The following is a 13,303-nucleotide window of genomic DNA, read 5'->3' on the forward strand; positions in this document are numbered from 1 at the left end:
GACCAGCCACTGCAACGCTTACAGACACTGTTTATTCATTTATTATTTTAAGAGGGAACGAAAATACGGAAACACGGTGACACGTGACACCCTTTTCCATTTTCAATATACAAATTCAACCGAGGATGCGTGATGCAAACACACACGGGGTGAACGACGAGGGGTGATTTTAATTTAAAGGGGCAGAAAAACAAACGGGTTCGGTTTCCTCCGCCTCCTCCGACGCACGGACGGTCAGACCCTCCGTTCTGTCTGCGCTCCTCTAATCCGATCGCCGTAGAATCGGTGGTTAAAAATAGCAACGCTGTAAACAGGATCCGCGCGTGTGTGTGTGTGTGTGTGTGTGTGTGTGTGTGTGTGTGTGTGTGTGTGTGTGTGTGTGTGTGTGTGTGTGTGTGTGTGTGTGTGTGTGTGTGTGTGTGTGTGTGTGTGTGTGTGTGTGTGGTGCAAGGGGGGGGGGGTGCTCTGGGGTCACCATGGTTACGAGCAACGTGTAGCGTGTGTGGCTGTGGACAATTGCCGGCCTGGTGTTTCAATCTCGCCACTTGCATCATACGCATGTATAAGGCGATGTGAAATAAACTGCACAAAATGGTTAACGTGTGAAACGCACCGCAGTTATATTCTAGGGCTGCATTATGCATTCTGCAGCCCTGGAATATATCTGCGGTTCGTTCGCTTGCCAACGTCAGCAGTGGCGCCCGTGGTGGTGGCAGTGGAAAAAACAACCCAAACATGCAATGCACAATTGCATGGAGCGCTCTCCGCCGGTTGGGGCAGACCAGCTTCACAGAGAATGATTAATGGTTCTCCCCAACATAAATAAAAGATGACCTATGCAACTTAACAGGCTCAGAATGCGAGCTAAACCCAACGCCAGTTTACTTGTTAATGTTGTCATGAGTATTCCCAATGCCTTCATCTCCCTCGCTTGTTAACTACTTCCACTCTTCATTTACAAATCACGCTATATGTCTTCGCCATTAGGTTTAAGTGGGCGCCCTTGAGTTGCGTATTTGTCACGGCATGTCACATAATGGTTACACAACATTTGTCCAAATCGCAATAAAGTCTGGGTTATTATTGTTATTCACAATTAGACTAACAACGTTGTCTTTTTTGATGATGTATTTTTAAATCACGAGGATTCGATTTTAATCGAATCTCGGTTACACTATGCATAACCATAATCCGCATTAATGTGGATGGAAAGCACAGCCGCAAAGAATCAGAGAGCGAATTGAATCACAAGGGGTCAAAGTAGCGCAGAAGTCATGTGCTTTTCTGGGAATTTAAGAGTACTACATTTATTTCCGTCCGTATTTAATCAAATTAACCATAGCATCAGACAGCTCAACCACACTATTCTAATGAACATAGATGTCCCAATGTAATAGCCTTCTACTATATGGTCTAATGACATTTTAGAAGCCTTGTTACAAATAAACAGGTCGCCTCAGGAATGAAACACACCTATATTCTCAACAACAATAAATAGACCGATAAAAAAAATAATATATTCTATTTTGTCGTCATGCGCGTGCGCAGAATCACTAGGCAGCACGATTTGATAGGGAGCATCGATTGGCAGAAAAACCGGCGGTGAAAGAAAACACAGATTACTGGTTGAACTTTCTCGCAGTATAAATTCCTCAGTAGGAGGTGGGGTCTGGGTGCGATCCAAAGATCAGCCTTCCACCCCGTGATGTGTTCATGGCTCCATGTGTTCATTATAGATGGGTGAGGCGCGCTGTGGCTACGTGACTAAACATCTTGCTTCCTCTTTCCAACGTCATCGGGGCTTGCACAAACATATCCTGCTTTGTGTCTGCAGGTTTCAGACGCATTGCCTCACCCAGAGCCCGGGGCGAAGCTGCAATGAGTTGGAATGCACCCAGAGGAGGCAGAATGCTAATAGCCACTTCACGTGGATACTTTTTGTGTGCGTGTGTGCGTGTGTGTACGTTGTGTTTCTCATCGTGTAGTGTACTTTCCATCATTTGTTTTTAATCTGGTCTTTCAGTCATAGTAATATTCGATTTGTCCGTTTCACAAAGCAAATAAAACCTTATAGTAGGGCTGTGTCCTTATTTCGTGGAGGACAGCCCTACATACACACGCTGCAGACGAGATTAAATAAATCGCATTTGCGTGTCGTCCATGTGTGGGATCGCCTGTATATTAAAAGTGTGTGCGGTTTTGTTGGCTTTCCTTCATGCTACCGGCGACTGCCTGCCAAAAAAAAAAAGCAGTCGCATTATATTCATATCGTAACGCCGAACCCATTCAAGGTTTACAGCACGCTGGAAACCCCCTCCCTGTGAGTCTGCATGTTAGGGTTGGGTAATGCGGATGTCTTTCGCTTTCTTTGTTATAACGACCAAAAGTACGCTTGCACTACGCTGTCCAAACACTCACATCCACACACACACACACACACACACACACACACACACACACACACACACACACACACACACACACACACACACACACACACACACACACACTGAATGGGCTTCAATTCGCACCAGAATCGTGCTCATCTCGAACATAGTAGCACACTCGGTTCAATAACACAATCAGCCAGCACGTGCTCGAGGCTGCTAAACGTTTCCAGGGGGTAGAGAAATGCATGTGCGACCCACCTCATTCACTGCACACCGCTAGTAGAGGCGTTGTTGTGCATTGAGAAAAAAACGGCGCTGATCGCTTCAGCCTCTCCCGGAGAACCGACCGTTCAGCGATTTATAACCGGCGAGCCACCAGGACCGGTTGTGTGATGATGTTTTCCCTCTGCAAACCCTTCAGATAGTTTCGTTTTTTAAACGCCCCGATTGGTAGAGTGCAACCACAGCCATTTTGTCGTAATCTCCAAAACCAGCTCCTTGTTCAGTTCACTTATTGAATGCAATAGTTCCCCTCCCTCCCTCCCCACACATCCCCCCCCAACACACACACACACACACACACACACACACACACACACACACACACACACACACGTTGAATGCAACGCCACGGTGACTGGGTGTAGTTTTTGGCCCAGTGGTTCTCACTGATAAAATAAAAAAGGGGGATGTGACTGACGAGAGAGAGGGTTTGCGCTAAAGGGGGCTGTCGAAGAATCAAGTCAATAGACGCGAAGCTAGAGAAGGCTAGAGACGAGAGAGGAGCCACCGCGGGTTGAATGCTGGCCGGTGACGTCACTGCCCCACACATTGAGCCAGCAGCGGAGTTGTGGGCAGCAGCAGCAGAGAGAGAGAGAGAGAGACAGAGGCGCGCCGTAGTAAAGTGCACACTGTCATGAAGTTCTCCCTCTGACTCCATCGGTGTGTTGCTGTCGGGAGAGGACGGATTTTCGACCCCCCAAATCCCGGATCACGTCCCGGTTTTCACTTTTTCAGCGGAGGACCCCCCCATTTGGAACAGACTCGAGCGTGAACCCTGGGAACACAATTTTTTCGGGTGTTTTTTTTTTGGGTGGCGGTAAGCAATGTCGTCCGCGGCGGTCGCTGCTTCTCGGAGGCAGTCGTGTTATTTATGTGACCTGCCGCGCATGCCGTGGGCCATGATCTGGGATTTTACCGAGCCCGTGTGCAGGGGATGTGTCAACTACGAGGGCGCGGACCGGATCGAGTTTGTGATTGAGACCGCCCGACAGCTAAAGAGGGCTCACGGATTTCAGGAGGGCAGATCTCCCGGGCCGGGGAAGTCCCAGCTCTCTGGGAAAGAGATTCAGGCTATCAACCATTCGGCTGGAGACCCCGGCTCGCGGCCGCCCCCCCAGCCCCTGGATCGCTACCCCCCTCTCCTCCGACCGGCCGCCCAGGCTGGGTCCCGAGTATCAGTCTGGGAGGCAAGTGAACGGCCTCCCTGCCCCGAACGGATTTCCTAAACCAGATGACCCGCCAGAACTGAACCGCCAGAGCCCAAATCCTCGCAGGAATAGCACGGTGCCCCCGAACCTAGTGTCTTTGGGCAACGGGGGGAACATGCCCCCAGGGGTGCACGCTATCAACGGTAGACCCGGACAGATGGGGCTCCCGTCGGCGTTGTCGTCCGGCAGCCCGAACGACCTGGGCAGCAAGAGACCCGCCTCGGTGTCGAGCACTGAGCACGAACGGGAGGTGAAGGATAAGCACAGACAGGCGGACAGCCTCACGCCGGAGATCTCCGAGAGCCACAAAAACAGGGCCGAGCAGGACTGGATTGGCAAGGGCAAAACGGTGAGGGACCTGATGGCTCTGCACACGTTCGACAGCCGGTTCAAGAAGGACCATGCGGCCATGCAACAAAGGGTGATGGGCTACGAGGCGAGCGCCACGGCGTCAAAATCAGGTAAGCACCGCTACGGTGGTCCCGCATGACTATACCGATACCGTCTGTTTTCCTGCTTAACCGACCGTAAGATGGGTCACATGCGTTGGTGTTGTCCCCGTCGAAAGCCAAACACGGTATTGAGATAGTATGGCTGACTAATGTGTTGAGTGTGCGCCAAAGAATTAACCCCCCAAAAAACACAACCCTATATGTGGCGTTTGTACTATGCAGCTTGTGGTTCAGCCGGATGAATTATTCACTCTTGTCTGCCGCTGTGCCTCAACTCCGGTCTTCTGTTTAACCCCTTCCCACCACCAGACAGAGGAAAACACCCCCGCAGCATGAAGAGAAAAGCCTCCCCCGAGCCAGAGGGCGAGGGGACCGCGGCCAAGCTCAACGGCGAGGCGCAGCAGTGGTTACCGCCTCCCTCAGACGGCCACAAGATGCCCCCGGTGCCCCCACCCAGCTTCACCTCTCCCCCCTCCACCATATCGCCCCACCCCCGCACCACCCCACCCGAGGCGGCCCAGAACGGCCAGTCTCCCATGGCAGCGCTCATCCTGGCAGCCGACAACGCGGGCGGCAACAGCTCCCCCAAGGACGTGAACCAGGTGCACTCGACCACCCGCCGGAACAGCAGCAGCCCCCTGTCGCCCTCCTCCATGAGCCAGCGGAGGCTCAACCAGCGGGAGGGCTCCGGCGGCGGGACGCCCCACGTGCCGGGCATGGACCAGGTGCACCCCCAGAGCATTCCGGACTCGTCGGTGCCGGGGAGTATACCCCTCTGCTGCACCCTGTGCCACGAACGTTTGGAGGACACACACTTTGTCCAGTGCCCGTCCGTGCCCTCGCACAAGTTCTGCTTCCCGTGCTCCCGGGAGAGCATCAAGCAACAGGGGGCCACGGGCGAGGTGTACTGCCCCAGTGGGGAGAAGTGTCCCCTGGTGGGCTCGAACGTACCCTGGGCCTTCATGCAGGGGGAGATTGCCACCATCCTCGCGGGAGACGTCAAAGTAAAAAAGGAGAGGGACCCTTGATTTTGTTGCGAACACTTTTTGGGGGGGAGGGGGGGTAGGGGGGAGGGAGGGAGGGGTGGGGGAATCAGAAATATGAGTATAAATATATAAATATCACATACATACCATTCAAAACAAACAAACTAACGGACTTGTACATATTGGACCCAAGGGAAGAGTATACTTCGTAAACATGGTTGTATAATTTTTGATTTTTGAATACATTGTGTTTCTATATTTTTGAAGATAAAGGTATGTACTCATTATAATGGACTACGTTCCTATTCGTTGATGTTTAACACAATTCTTGATGTACTTTTAGGTCTGGTGGCAGTTCCTGTTTAACGTAGAATGTGACTAATGCTACTCTACGAGCACTTGGCAAAACTGAAATGCTTTTAGTTGTACTTGTATGCACTTGTTTAAAAATTGCCAAATACAATTTCTGATCTTGTATGAACTCATTGTCTGAGCTTGCTTCATTTAAATGATACCGACCATAACCTTCCCTTCCCCTTTTTGGCCCAAGTATGAGCTGCTACTACTACTAGGTGATTCTGCTGTGTGAGAGACAGCCATGTTATGACCACACAGAACAGCCCAGTGGAGGCAGGGCTGCACAGCCACACAGCCACACAGCCAGCTTCAAAGCTCAGCACTCAGCCTTCCTATGGATATTTTTAAAACGAATGTCGTAAATACACACTGATGAATATCTCCCCTAGGATTGTAGACCCCCCCCCCTCCCCGCTATTGTATCTGATTGCAGCATACAGAATAAGGTGCAGAGTCATGTACACTCAGAGGGAATCTGTTGAGTCAGTAGCAGGGGAAGTGCGTGGTCGTCGACAGGATACTATCCTGCATCCCACAAACGGCGCATTTACACACTTAAGCTTAATGAATTGAACTGTGGACATATTAGCAGTTGCACTATTTTACATTTTAAAACGAGTCTATGGTGTGTGACGTGTATCTCTTGGGGCTTCGGGTGGTATGCGGTCTTATATATAATACGAGCTCTTTCGACATGTTTTTCCCAGTACGAGCCCCTCCACCAGATGATTAATACTTGACTAACTAAAGAAAACGCACCAACCTTTGAACTTTGGCCGCGTAGACATTTTATAAACAAATATAAACAATCGGAAGCGTGTTGTTGTGCAGACGTGACGACATTCTTGCAGCGAGTCACGTGATCGCTGCGAGAATATTTCCGCCTTTCCTTTGCACAACGTCAACAAAAGCTTGCACATTCGCCACCGGTGTCTTCATGCAGGGCTGGCACGGCACGCCAGCGTGCGTGCACTATGATTCACCTCAAGTTGCAACCGTCCCGCACCCTTCTTGCAACCTTACTATAAACACAAACGTTGTGTGGGTGTATGTGTGTGGCACGACAACGTGTCAGTCACTGCAGTGCTGCATGCATCGTCCTCCCTAGACAAAGAACCTCATGCTGGGGGGCTTATAAAAGACATTCTGCAATTCAGAAACAAGGTAATTCTAAGGGATAAGGGACGTCTTAGTATACGGTTGCATGATGCACACATTGTTACCTATTTGTGTCAGTCTTTGAGAAATGTACACTCTTTGCCAACTGATGTCCAGCGAGTTGCCGTTCACATCACTTATTGGTTCTCCCAATATATGCGTTTACTATCCGCTAGTCTTTTTATAAACGCATTGCCATTGTAGCATACTATACTGCACCACATTTACTATACATATGTATAGGTGTTTGGTATTTTCTACAATGTTCGGTTTATGAGCAAAGCATACCATATTTCCCTTTTTATTTTTCACTGCTTTGTTTGACTGACTGATCAGTCAGTGGTTGGAAGTGAATGCTACATCTCGTTCAAAGGAATCCATTTCGAGCACCAGCTTTCAATGCTGATATTCTTCAATGAATTTTAACCTTCATGTGTTTCAACAGAACCTGTTCTATTTTTATGGAGGTATGTTTTGCAACATAGTTGTGACGTGTGTGTGTGTGTGTGTGTGTGTGTGTGTGTGTGTGTGTTTGAAGTCCTTTTCCGTTTGTCTGACATTTATCTGGGACTTATCAGTCGGACTTTGATTGCTGAAACACTGTCACCCAGCCTGATAAAGGGAGATTGTCTGCCATTGACTTGCATGTGACTCCAGGACAGCGACCCTAGCCCTTCCATATTCACAGTCTGTCAAGCTTAACCGCTGCTGACAAACACATCAGCATGACACATAGTGCAATCTGAGTTTTTTTTTAAATTATTTACCACCGTGACCTACTTGCTCCTCAATCCGGTGGTACGAGAGCCAGAGGAAAAACTGCAGATTTATCTTTAGTGTTTAGCCGCGCATATGGCCGAAACATTTTATGGATTAAAAAAACAACAACATGCTTGACCTAGCGTGTCATGCGAAGCCACACACAGGTGACTGTAACCGCGTGTGTTTATCACACTAATGCTGCACACCTCCCACAATGCACTGATAAAGTGTCCACTTTAACGGCTTGGGTCACAACACTGCGGTCAGTTGCATGGCTACGAGGGCGTTGGGTAAACACGAGGTTCCTGGATACTGTTTGTCGAATCATGTACTGAAAGACATTACCCCCCCCCCCCTTCCCCAGCCATGGGTCATTATCTATCTGTAAAATGATGTATTTCTAATTCTCTAGCAGATTCACTGCGGGAGGAAATTCTGGAGAGAGGTGCTGTGGTGGCTGGTGTATGCAACAAGCACACTAAGGTAAAGCAGTTTGTGTTCATATAGGAAATAAGTTTGGAAAAAAAGTTCAATATTGGATGGTGCTACTATTAGTTATAACTTTGACCTACATAGAGCCACCTTTTGATCCCATCGTGTAGAGATAAGGCACTATGAATCACCCTTTTCACAATATCGGTTAAATATTACCCCGGTGGAGAGGCGTCAACAATGTTCTCAGGTTCAAACTCCGACCTGTCAGAGCTTCCCATTCCTTTTCTTGGGAACATCGCTGTATCAGTTGACCTTCCTCCTAGACCTCATGAATGGAAAACACACGAGGCCTAACCTGCACCTGGGCAGAGTCCAACCGCCTCACGTGATAATATCACTAAGAAGCAGTTAACAGAAAATAGCCTTCGTCCTCTATCGCCTTCGTTGAACTTGACACGTCGTTTTTTTCTTGAAACATTTCCTCAATCAAATGACACCATGACCTACGATCAGTTTCGATCTCAAGGTGGATGTTTCGCAATCTATCAGAAATGTTTCCCGTTAACGGGGGGGGGGGTAGAAGTGTTCCTGTTATGGACACGTTGCCACAGAGCGTATCTAGAAGGGTCTTCTGCATCAGCCGTTCAGCTCGATCAATGGTCGTAAAGTTCCCCTATTGACCGGAGGATGTATTTATTTGAAGCTGCCCCTTTTAATCAAGGTAAGTGAAAGGCATTAACCGAAGTGAGGTAAACAGTTGGTTGGCGCCCTGGCTGTTCCCATTTCCTTTAATGGTTAACTGAATCGTATGTCGGCACACGGCTTTTTGCACACTGATGTTGACCAGACACACACGGCGGCTCGGGCAGCAGTTCTTATCTGTTGGCTTTTGAGCGGGTTGTCAGTCTTATCTTTCATGTTTCCCGCTTTCCATACCTGTAAATGTACACTGCTCGGTTTTGGACACTATGTACTAGTGGTAAGGGCCCGACCAGATATTGGGGAAGTATGTTTGTCTAATAAATGTACATGAAGGCCTTGCAAAGATGAGAGACACAGATATAGCGGCTGTTCCGTCTCCACTGTGTCACTGATACTTCAGGGCTTTTACGTTGCGACATATCACATCGCAATGGCTGCGCCATTTTGGAAACAAAGGAGCATGCGATTGTCAGTTACTATCGTGGTGGTAAAGCCTTTTTGTCGGTTCATCGTGAAATGATTTATCATACTGGGAAGAAATGTTTGTGTTCAAATGCCACAGCCTTTCACATACAAGACGATGGAAAAACAACATTTTCAATAGCATAGGAAACGGTGTGTTTATCTCGACTTTACCCTCGCACACCGACTTCTGCCCGACACAGCCCCAGTTCAACACGAGCGAGGCGTCAAACCTTATCAAACTCACTATAATATTTTCTAAAGAATTGAATTTGGCACGAGCATAGAGAGTGGGCTTTTGGGGGTGGGGGGGGGGGTAGGGGGTGCCTGATCCAGCCAGCTGTTTCTCTAATGAATCTATGTTTAGAACCATAAATCAAAAGGGTGCGTCGTTCTGCCGTAATCCCCTGAAAGAGCGTAGAGACGGGGATGTGCCAAAAGGAGAATCTGGTCCACATTTCTCCGCTCCCAGTATAACTTATCCACCGGTTTAATTTTAGACCTGTCAGGGAAAACAAGGTCACCGCAAATGCTGTATCGGGGACACGCTCGGATGAGCTGCCGCCTCCTCCTTCTTCTTCTGTGTTTTTTTCTTCTAAGCAGCCAAAGTTTCCCTTTGGAGTCGTGATGTGGGGATGGTGCCGAGACTAAGTAATGATGGTTGCTCCGCTCAGCTTCGGGGGTTGAAGAAGATGGAGCTCAAACCAGCAATTAGGGGAAGTGTTGCCAAGTCCGCAGGATACGTGAACGAAAACAGAAAAACCCCCTTCGGATTTTTTTGGCTTGGGCCGAGAAGGTGGCTTACATGTGGCGCTGACATCGCCTGCGTACCACTGCGGCCTGCAGCGTTCGCTCTATTTTGATGTGGAAAGGCTTCTTCTGTGGGCAAAAGGGGCGGGGATGGGGGGGGGGGGTGGTGACTTACACTCCTCTACAGACACACACTGCATTGAACGTGTATGGTACATGCATCTGTTTCACTCTGCCTTTGGCAAAAAACATCCCAAAGCTTTGCGGCGTATTTCAATGTAGAGAGTTATGTGGAAAGGCAGACGAAAGCCTCTGAGCCTTGTTTATCGAGGTATTCTTTCATGAGAGATCTGTTTTTACTCTTCATCCTCCTCCTCCTCCTTCTCCCGGGGCCTTTAATGCTGGTCTTCCTGCACTGCATTCTCTAGCTCCTCCCTTCTGCTTTGTGAACCCGCATTTCTGCTTTCATCGTGTAATCTCAGATCTGCACCTGCTCTATCTAGCTACCCTTCCTTTTCTCTCTGCCAGACACTAATGCTCATGCCCGCAGTAGCCCTCTATTCCTCCTCTCTGTGGCGTGGCTGTGAATCAAGTCTGAAATGGAAATGGAGTCTCTCTCTCCCTCTCCCTATCTCTCCCTGTCTGTCTCTATCTCTCTCCCTTCCCTCCCGCCCTCCCTCACTCCTTTTCAGACATCAAAACGAGGCTGTGTCTCCAATGTTTTTCTCAGATCTTGGAGTGCTGCCAAATCTTAAAAAGTGGAGCAGAGGGAGAGAGAGGGAGTGGGAGAAGACGAATGTACATTTGAGAGAGCGAGAGAGAGAGAGAGACGGTGTAAGGATAACATGGGACTAATCCAAATTAGGGCCTGGACTCCTGCTTTGGCCGGGCTGATCGCAGCTCCTTTCGGTTTTTGCTGAGTCACTGCTTTGGCTTCTGAGTCAGCTTGATGAGATGGTATTCTGATAACGTACCGAGCGCTGAACCAAATGAGAAACAAGGTCACTATCCTCTCAAATTAAAAACACTCAAATGTCTAAATATTAATGTGTCGGTAAACATATAAGTAGCTGGGAGCTATACACTCACTCTTGGTTGGAAATGTTTTTCTTCTGTGCATACGCACACAAACTACAATCAAAACCTCATCGTATCAGACGCACGGCACCAACTCCAACCCCCTTTTTTTATTTAAACGGTCTATAAGCGGATTGTTTGCTATGTCTGTCATGCCATCTTTTGAAAGTTAAACTTTCCTATCGGTGCCAGACGACTTAAGGGTAAACATGTGAGCACAAGTGCCTCTTTATTGAAGACGTATTCCCGGCCAGCTGTCCCGCGGTCGACTTTCATCGTGGCTCCGTGTGAAGTGTGAATGAGCCCCAGCAAACAGAGCTGCGGTGAGCTCCGCACCAGAGGACAGGCCCGGCGCGTACTTCCGTCGAGTGTGAGGCCGGGCCACCGGTGTTGCCACGGCAATCTCTCTCCCCCCCCCCCCCCCCCTCCCACTCCCCTCCCCCTCCCCTCCCCAGGTGTCTGCTTTTCAAACCGGCCATCCTCTTGTGTTAGGCTACCAGCGGGGGAGGCAGTCTGGGCGGTGAGCCTGGCTACGGGGTTGTTATGGTGGGTGGTTCTGGTGGCAGGTGACCGGTTGGTCCTTCACAGCCCTCAGGGCCTTGTTTAGTCAGCTGAGGGGGGGGGGGGGGGGGGGGAGAGCTCTGGGTTCAAATGGATGGTGTTTGCTTGTGGAGCGGCCATCTGTGCTTTTGCTTTTAAAGAGCTGAATAACGCATCCAGGCCAAAAGCTGTAAACAAGCCCGAGGCCGGGTGGTTCCGTGCGGGCGTGTTTTTTTTTTTTTTCGGTTTTGTGGACGTTCATGTCGGGAAGTTGAATTAAACGTGTACGTGTGTCGCGGCACTGCGCTTTGTGGCTAATGCGTTGAGATACGTCGAGATATCTACCCGTGTTGCTTTGCTATCTCGCCTGCGTCTGCTGCCTGGGGGGCCGCTGGTGTGTGGGGGGGGGGGGGGGCTATAGCCTGGCTCGCTCGGGCTTTGATCGGACGGATGGATCGGACGCCGCGGTGTGTCAGCAGATCCAAAGTGATGGATTATGAGACGCCCTGGGCGGCTTATTCCCCCTCCTGCCCCGCCCTGCCTTTTCCCCCTCCTCTCTATCTCCTTCTTTAATCTGTCTAATGTTCACCGGTTCCCCGTCTCCTAGTCGACCTCGTCGCCCGCCACGGGGCCCCCTTGCCTCGGGGCCAGTCACAGTGGGTTGCGAGTTCGAGTCGGGGCACGGCACGGCAGTAAACAACTGCTCTGTGCCACAACCAAACCATTTGAACGTTTAGCATCTCATGCCAAACTTCAAAGGGCCACAAGAATGTCTGGGGCCAGTGGATAGCCTTTTAGTTTTTTTTCTCTGTGTTGTATAAATAAAGAATTCCTCTGGAAATTCAAAGTGTTGTGCAACGCCCCTTCTGGTCCCCCACATTACAGAGATGGATGTCAGGATATACACTCTCCATTCTCTGCTAATCTTTTTAGCTTTCTTTGTGTTTGTTTGTGTGTGTGTGTGTGTGTGTGCTTGTGTGTGTTTTTGTGTTTGTGTGTGCATGGCCGACACTCACGCCCGCACACACTTGCACGGAAGCACTTTAGTCTGTTGTAGGTTACATAACACTGAGTGGGAGCTATTTCTCCTCTCGGCACTAATGTTGTTGTCAATCAAGACTTCATAGCAGCTGCCACTGCACAAACTCTACAGAGAGAGAAATAAGCCTGTACCCCTTTTGTTCACTCTTCCCTGCCCGTCAAGAGATTCCTTCTCTTCTTTTCCCCCGTGTGCTCTGTCTTCCTCTGGTGTCTTTTGTTTGTCTGTTCAAAATAGTTTTCCCGACACGTGTTTGCAAATGCTATGCTGTGAACATTGGAACATTCTAGAGAAGGAGGGAGAGAGGGGAGAGAGGGAGAGAGAATGGGGGGGGGGGGGGGGGGTGATAGAGACAGGGGCGCTGGAGGCCAGGGTCTCGGGGTCAGCTGTGAAAATAGGCAGGGCCTGCGCTTGACAGGTGATGGTCTATTATTGGAGGCGGCGGTGACTTGGAGGGTGTTACACAACAGCGTGCCGTTGGCCGGGGTTGTTTCGGGAGGCCTGCAGAGGCCGCGGAGAATCCGATCGCTCGGGCGCAGTGAGACCCCCGACAGGTGGTGACGGACCGCGCACAGCGGATCCTGCTGCCGGCGGCGACGGCGGCAGGATGGTGACGGTGGTGACGGTGGTGACGGTGTAAGGTTGCGGGGGTCGGGTTGGGTGTTGATGGAAACAGGCTCGGAGCCTTGTTGCCTCGGCGGGG

General features: G+C 49.9%; 1 protein-coding gene and 1 long non-coding RNA gene across 2 annotated transcripts in view; one reads left to right on the forward strand and one right to left on the reverse strand.

Annotated features, from left to right (window-relative positions):
* LOC132472854 (uncharacterized) overlaps positions 1 to 2,955 on the reverse strand; it is a 3,621-nt gene extending 666 nt beyond the window's left edge. The window contains exons 1-2 of the long non-coding RNA XR_009529197.1: positions 2,483 to 2,955; positions 1 to 2,402 (exon numbers count right to left, since the gene is read on the reverse strand). The exon at positions 1 to 2,402 is cut by the window's left edge and continues 666 nt beyond it. This is a non-coding gene — a long non-coding RNA (uncharacterized LOC132472854). The remainder of the gene's footprint in view (positions 2,403 to 2,482) is intronic.
* Positions 2,956 to 3,147: 192 nt separating this feature from the next.
* On the forward strand, positions 3,148 to 5,799 carry irf2bp2a (interferon regulatory factor 2 binding protein 2a). Its single transcript, XM_060072650.1, is given in 3 exon segments — positions 3,148 to 3,807; positions 3,809 to 4,341; positions 4,642 to 5,799. Coding segments are annotated over 3 exon segments (1,563 nt in total). The 5' UTR covers positions 3,148 to 3,496; the 3' UTR covers positions 5,361 to 5,799.
* The last annotated feature ends 7,504 nt before the right edge of the window (positions 5,800 to 13,303 follow it).

Source organism: Gadus macrocephalus, chromosome 15, assembly GCF_031168955.1.
Source record: "Gadus macrocephalus chromosome 15, ASM3116895v1".
NCBI lineage: Eukaryota > Metazoa > Chordata > Actinopteri > Gadiformes > Gadidae > Gadus > Gadus macrocephalus.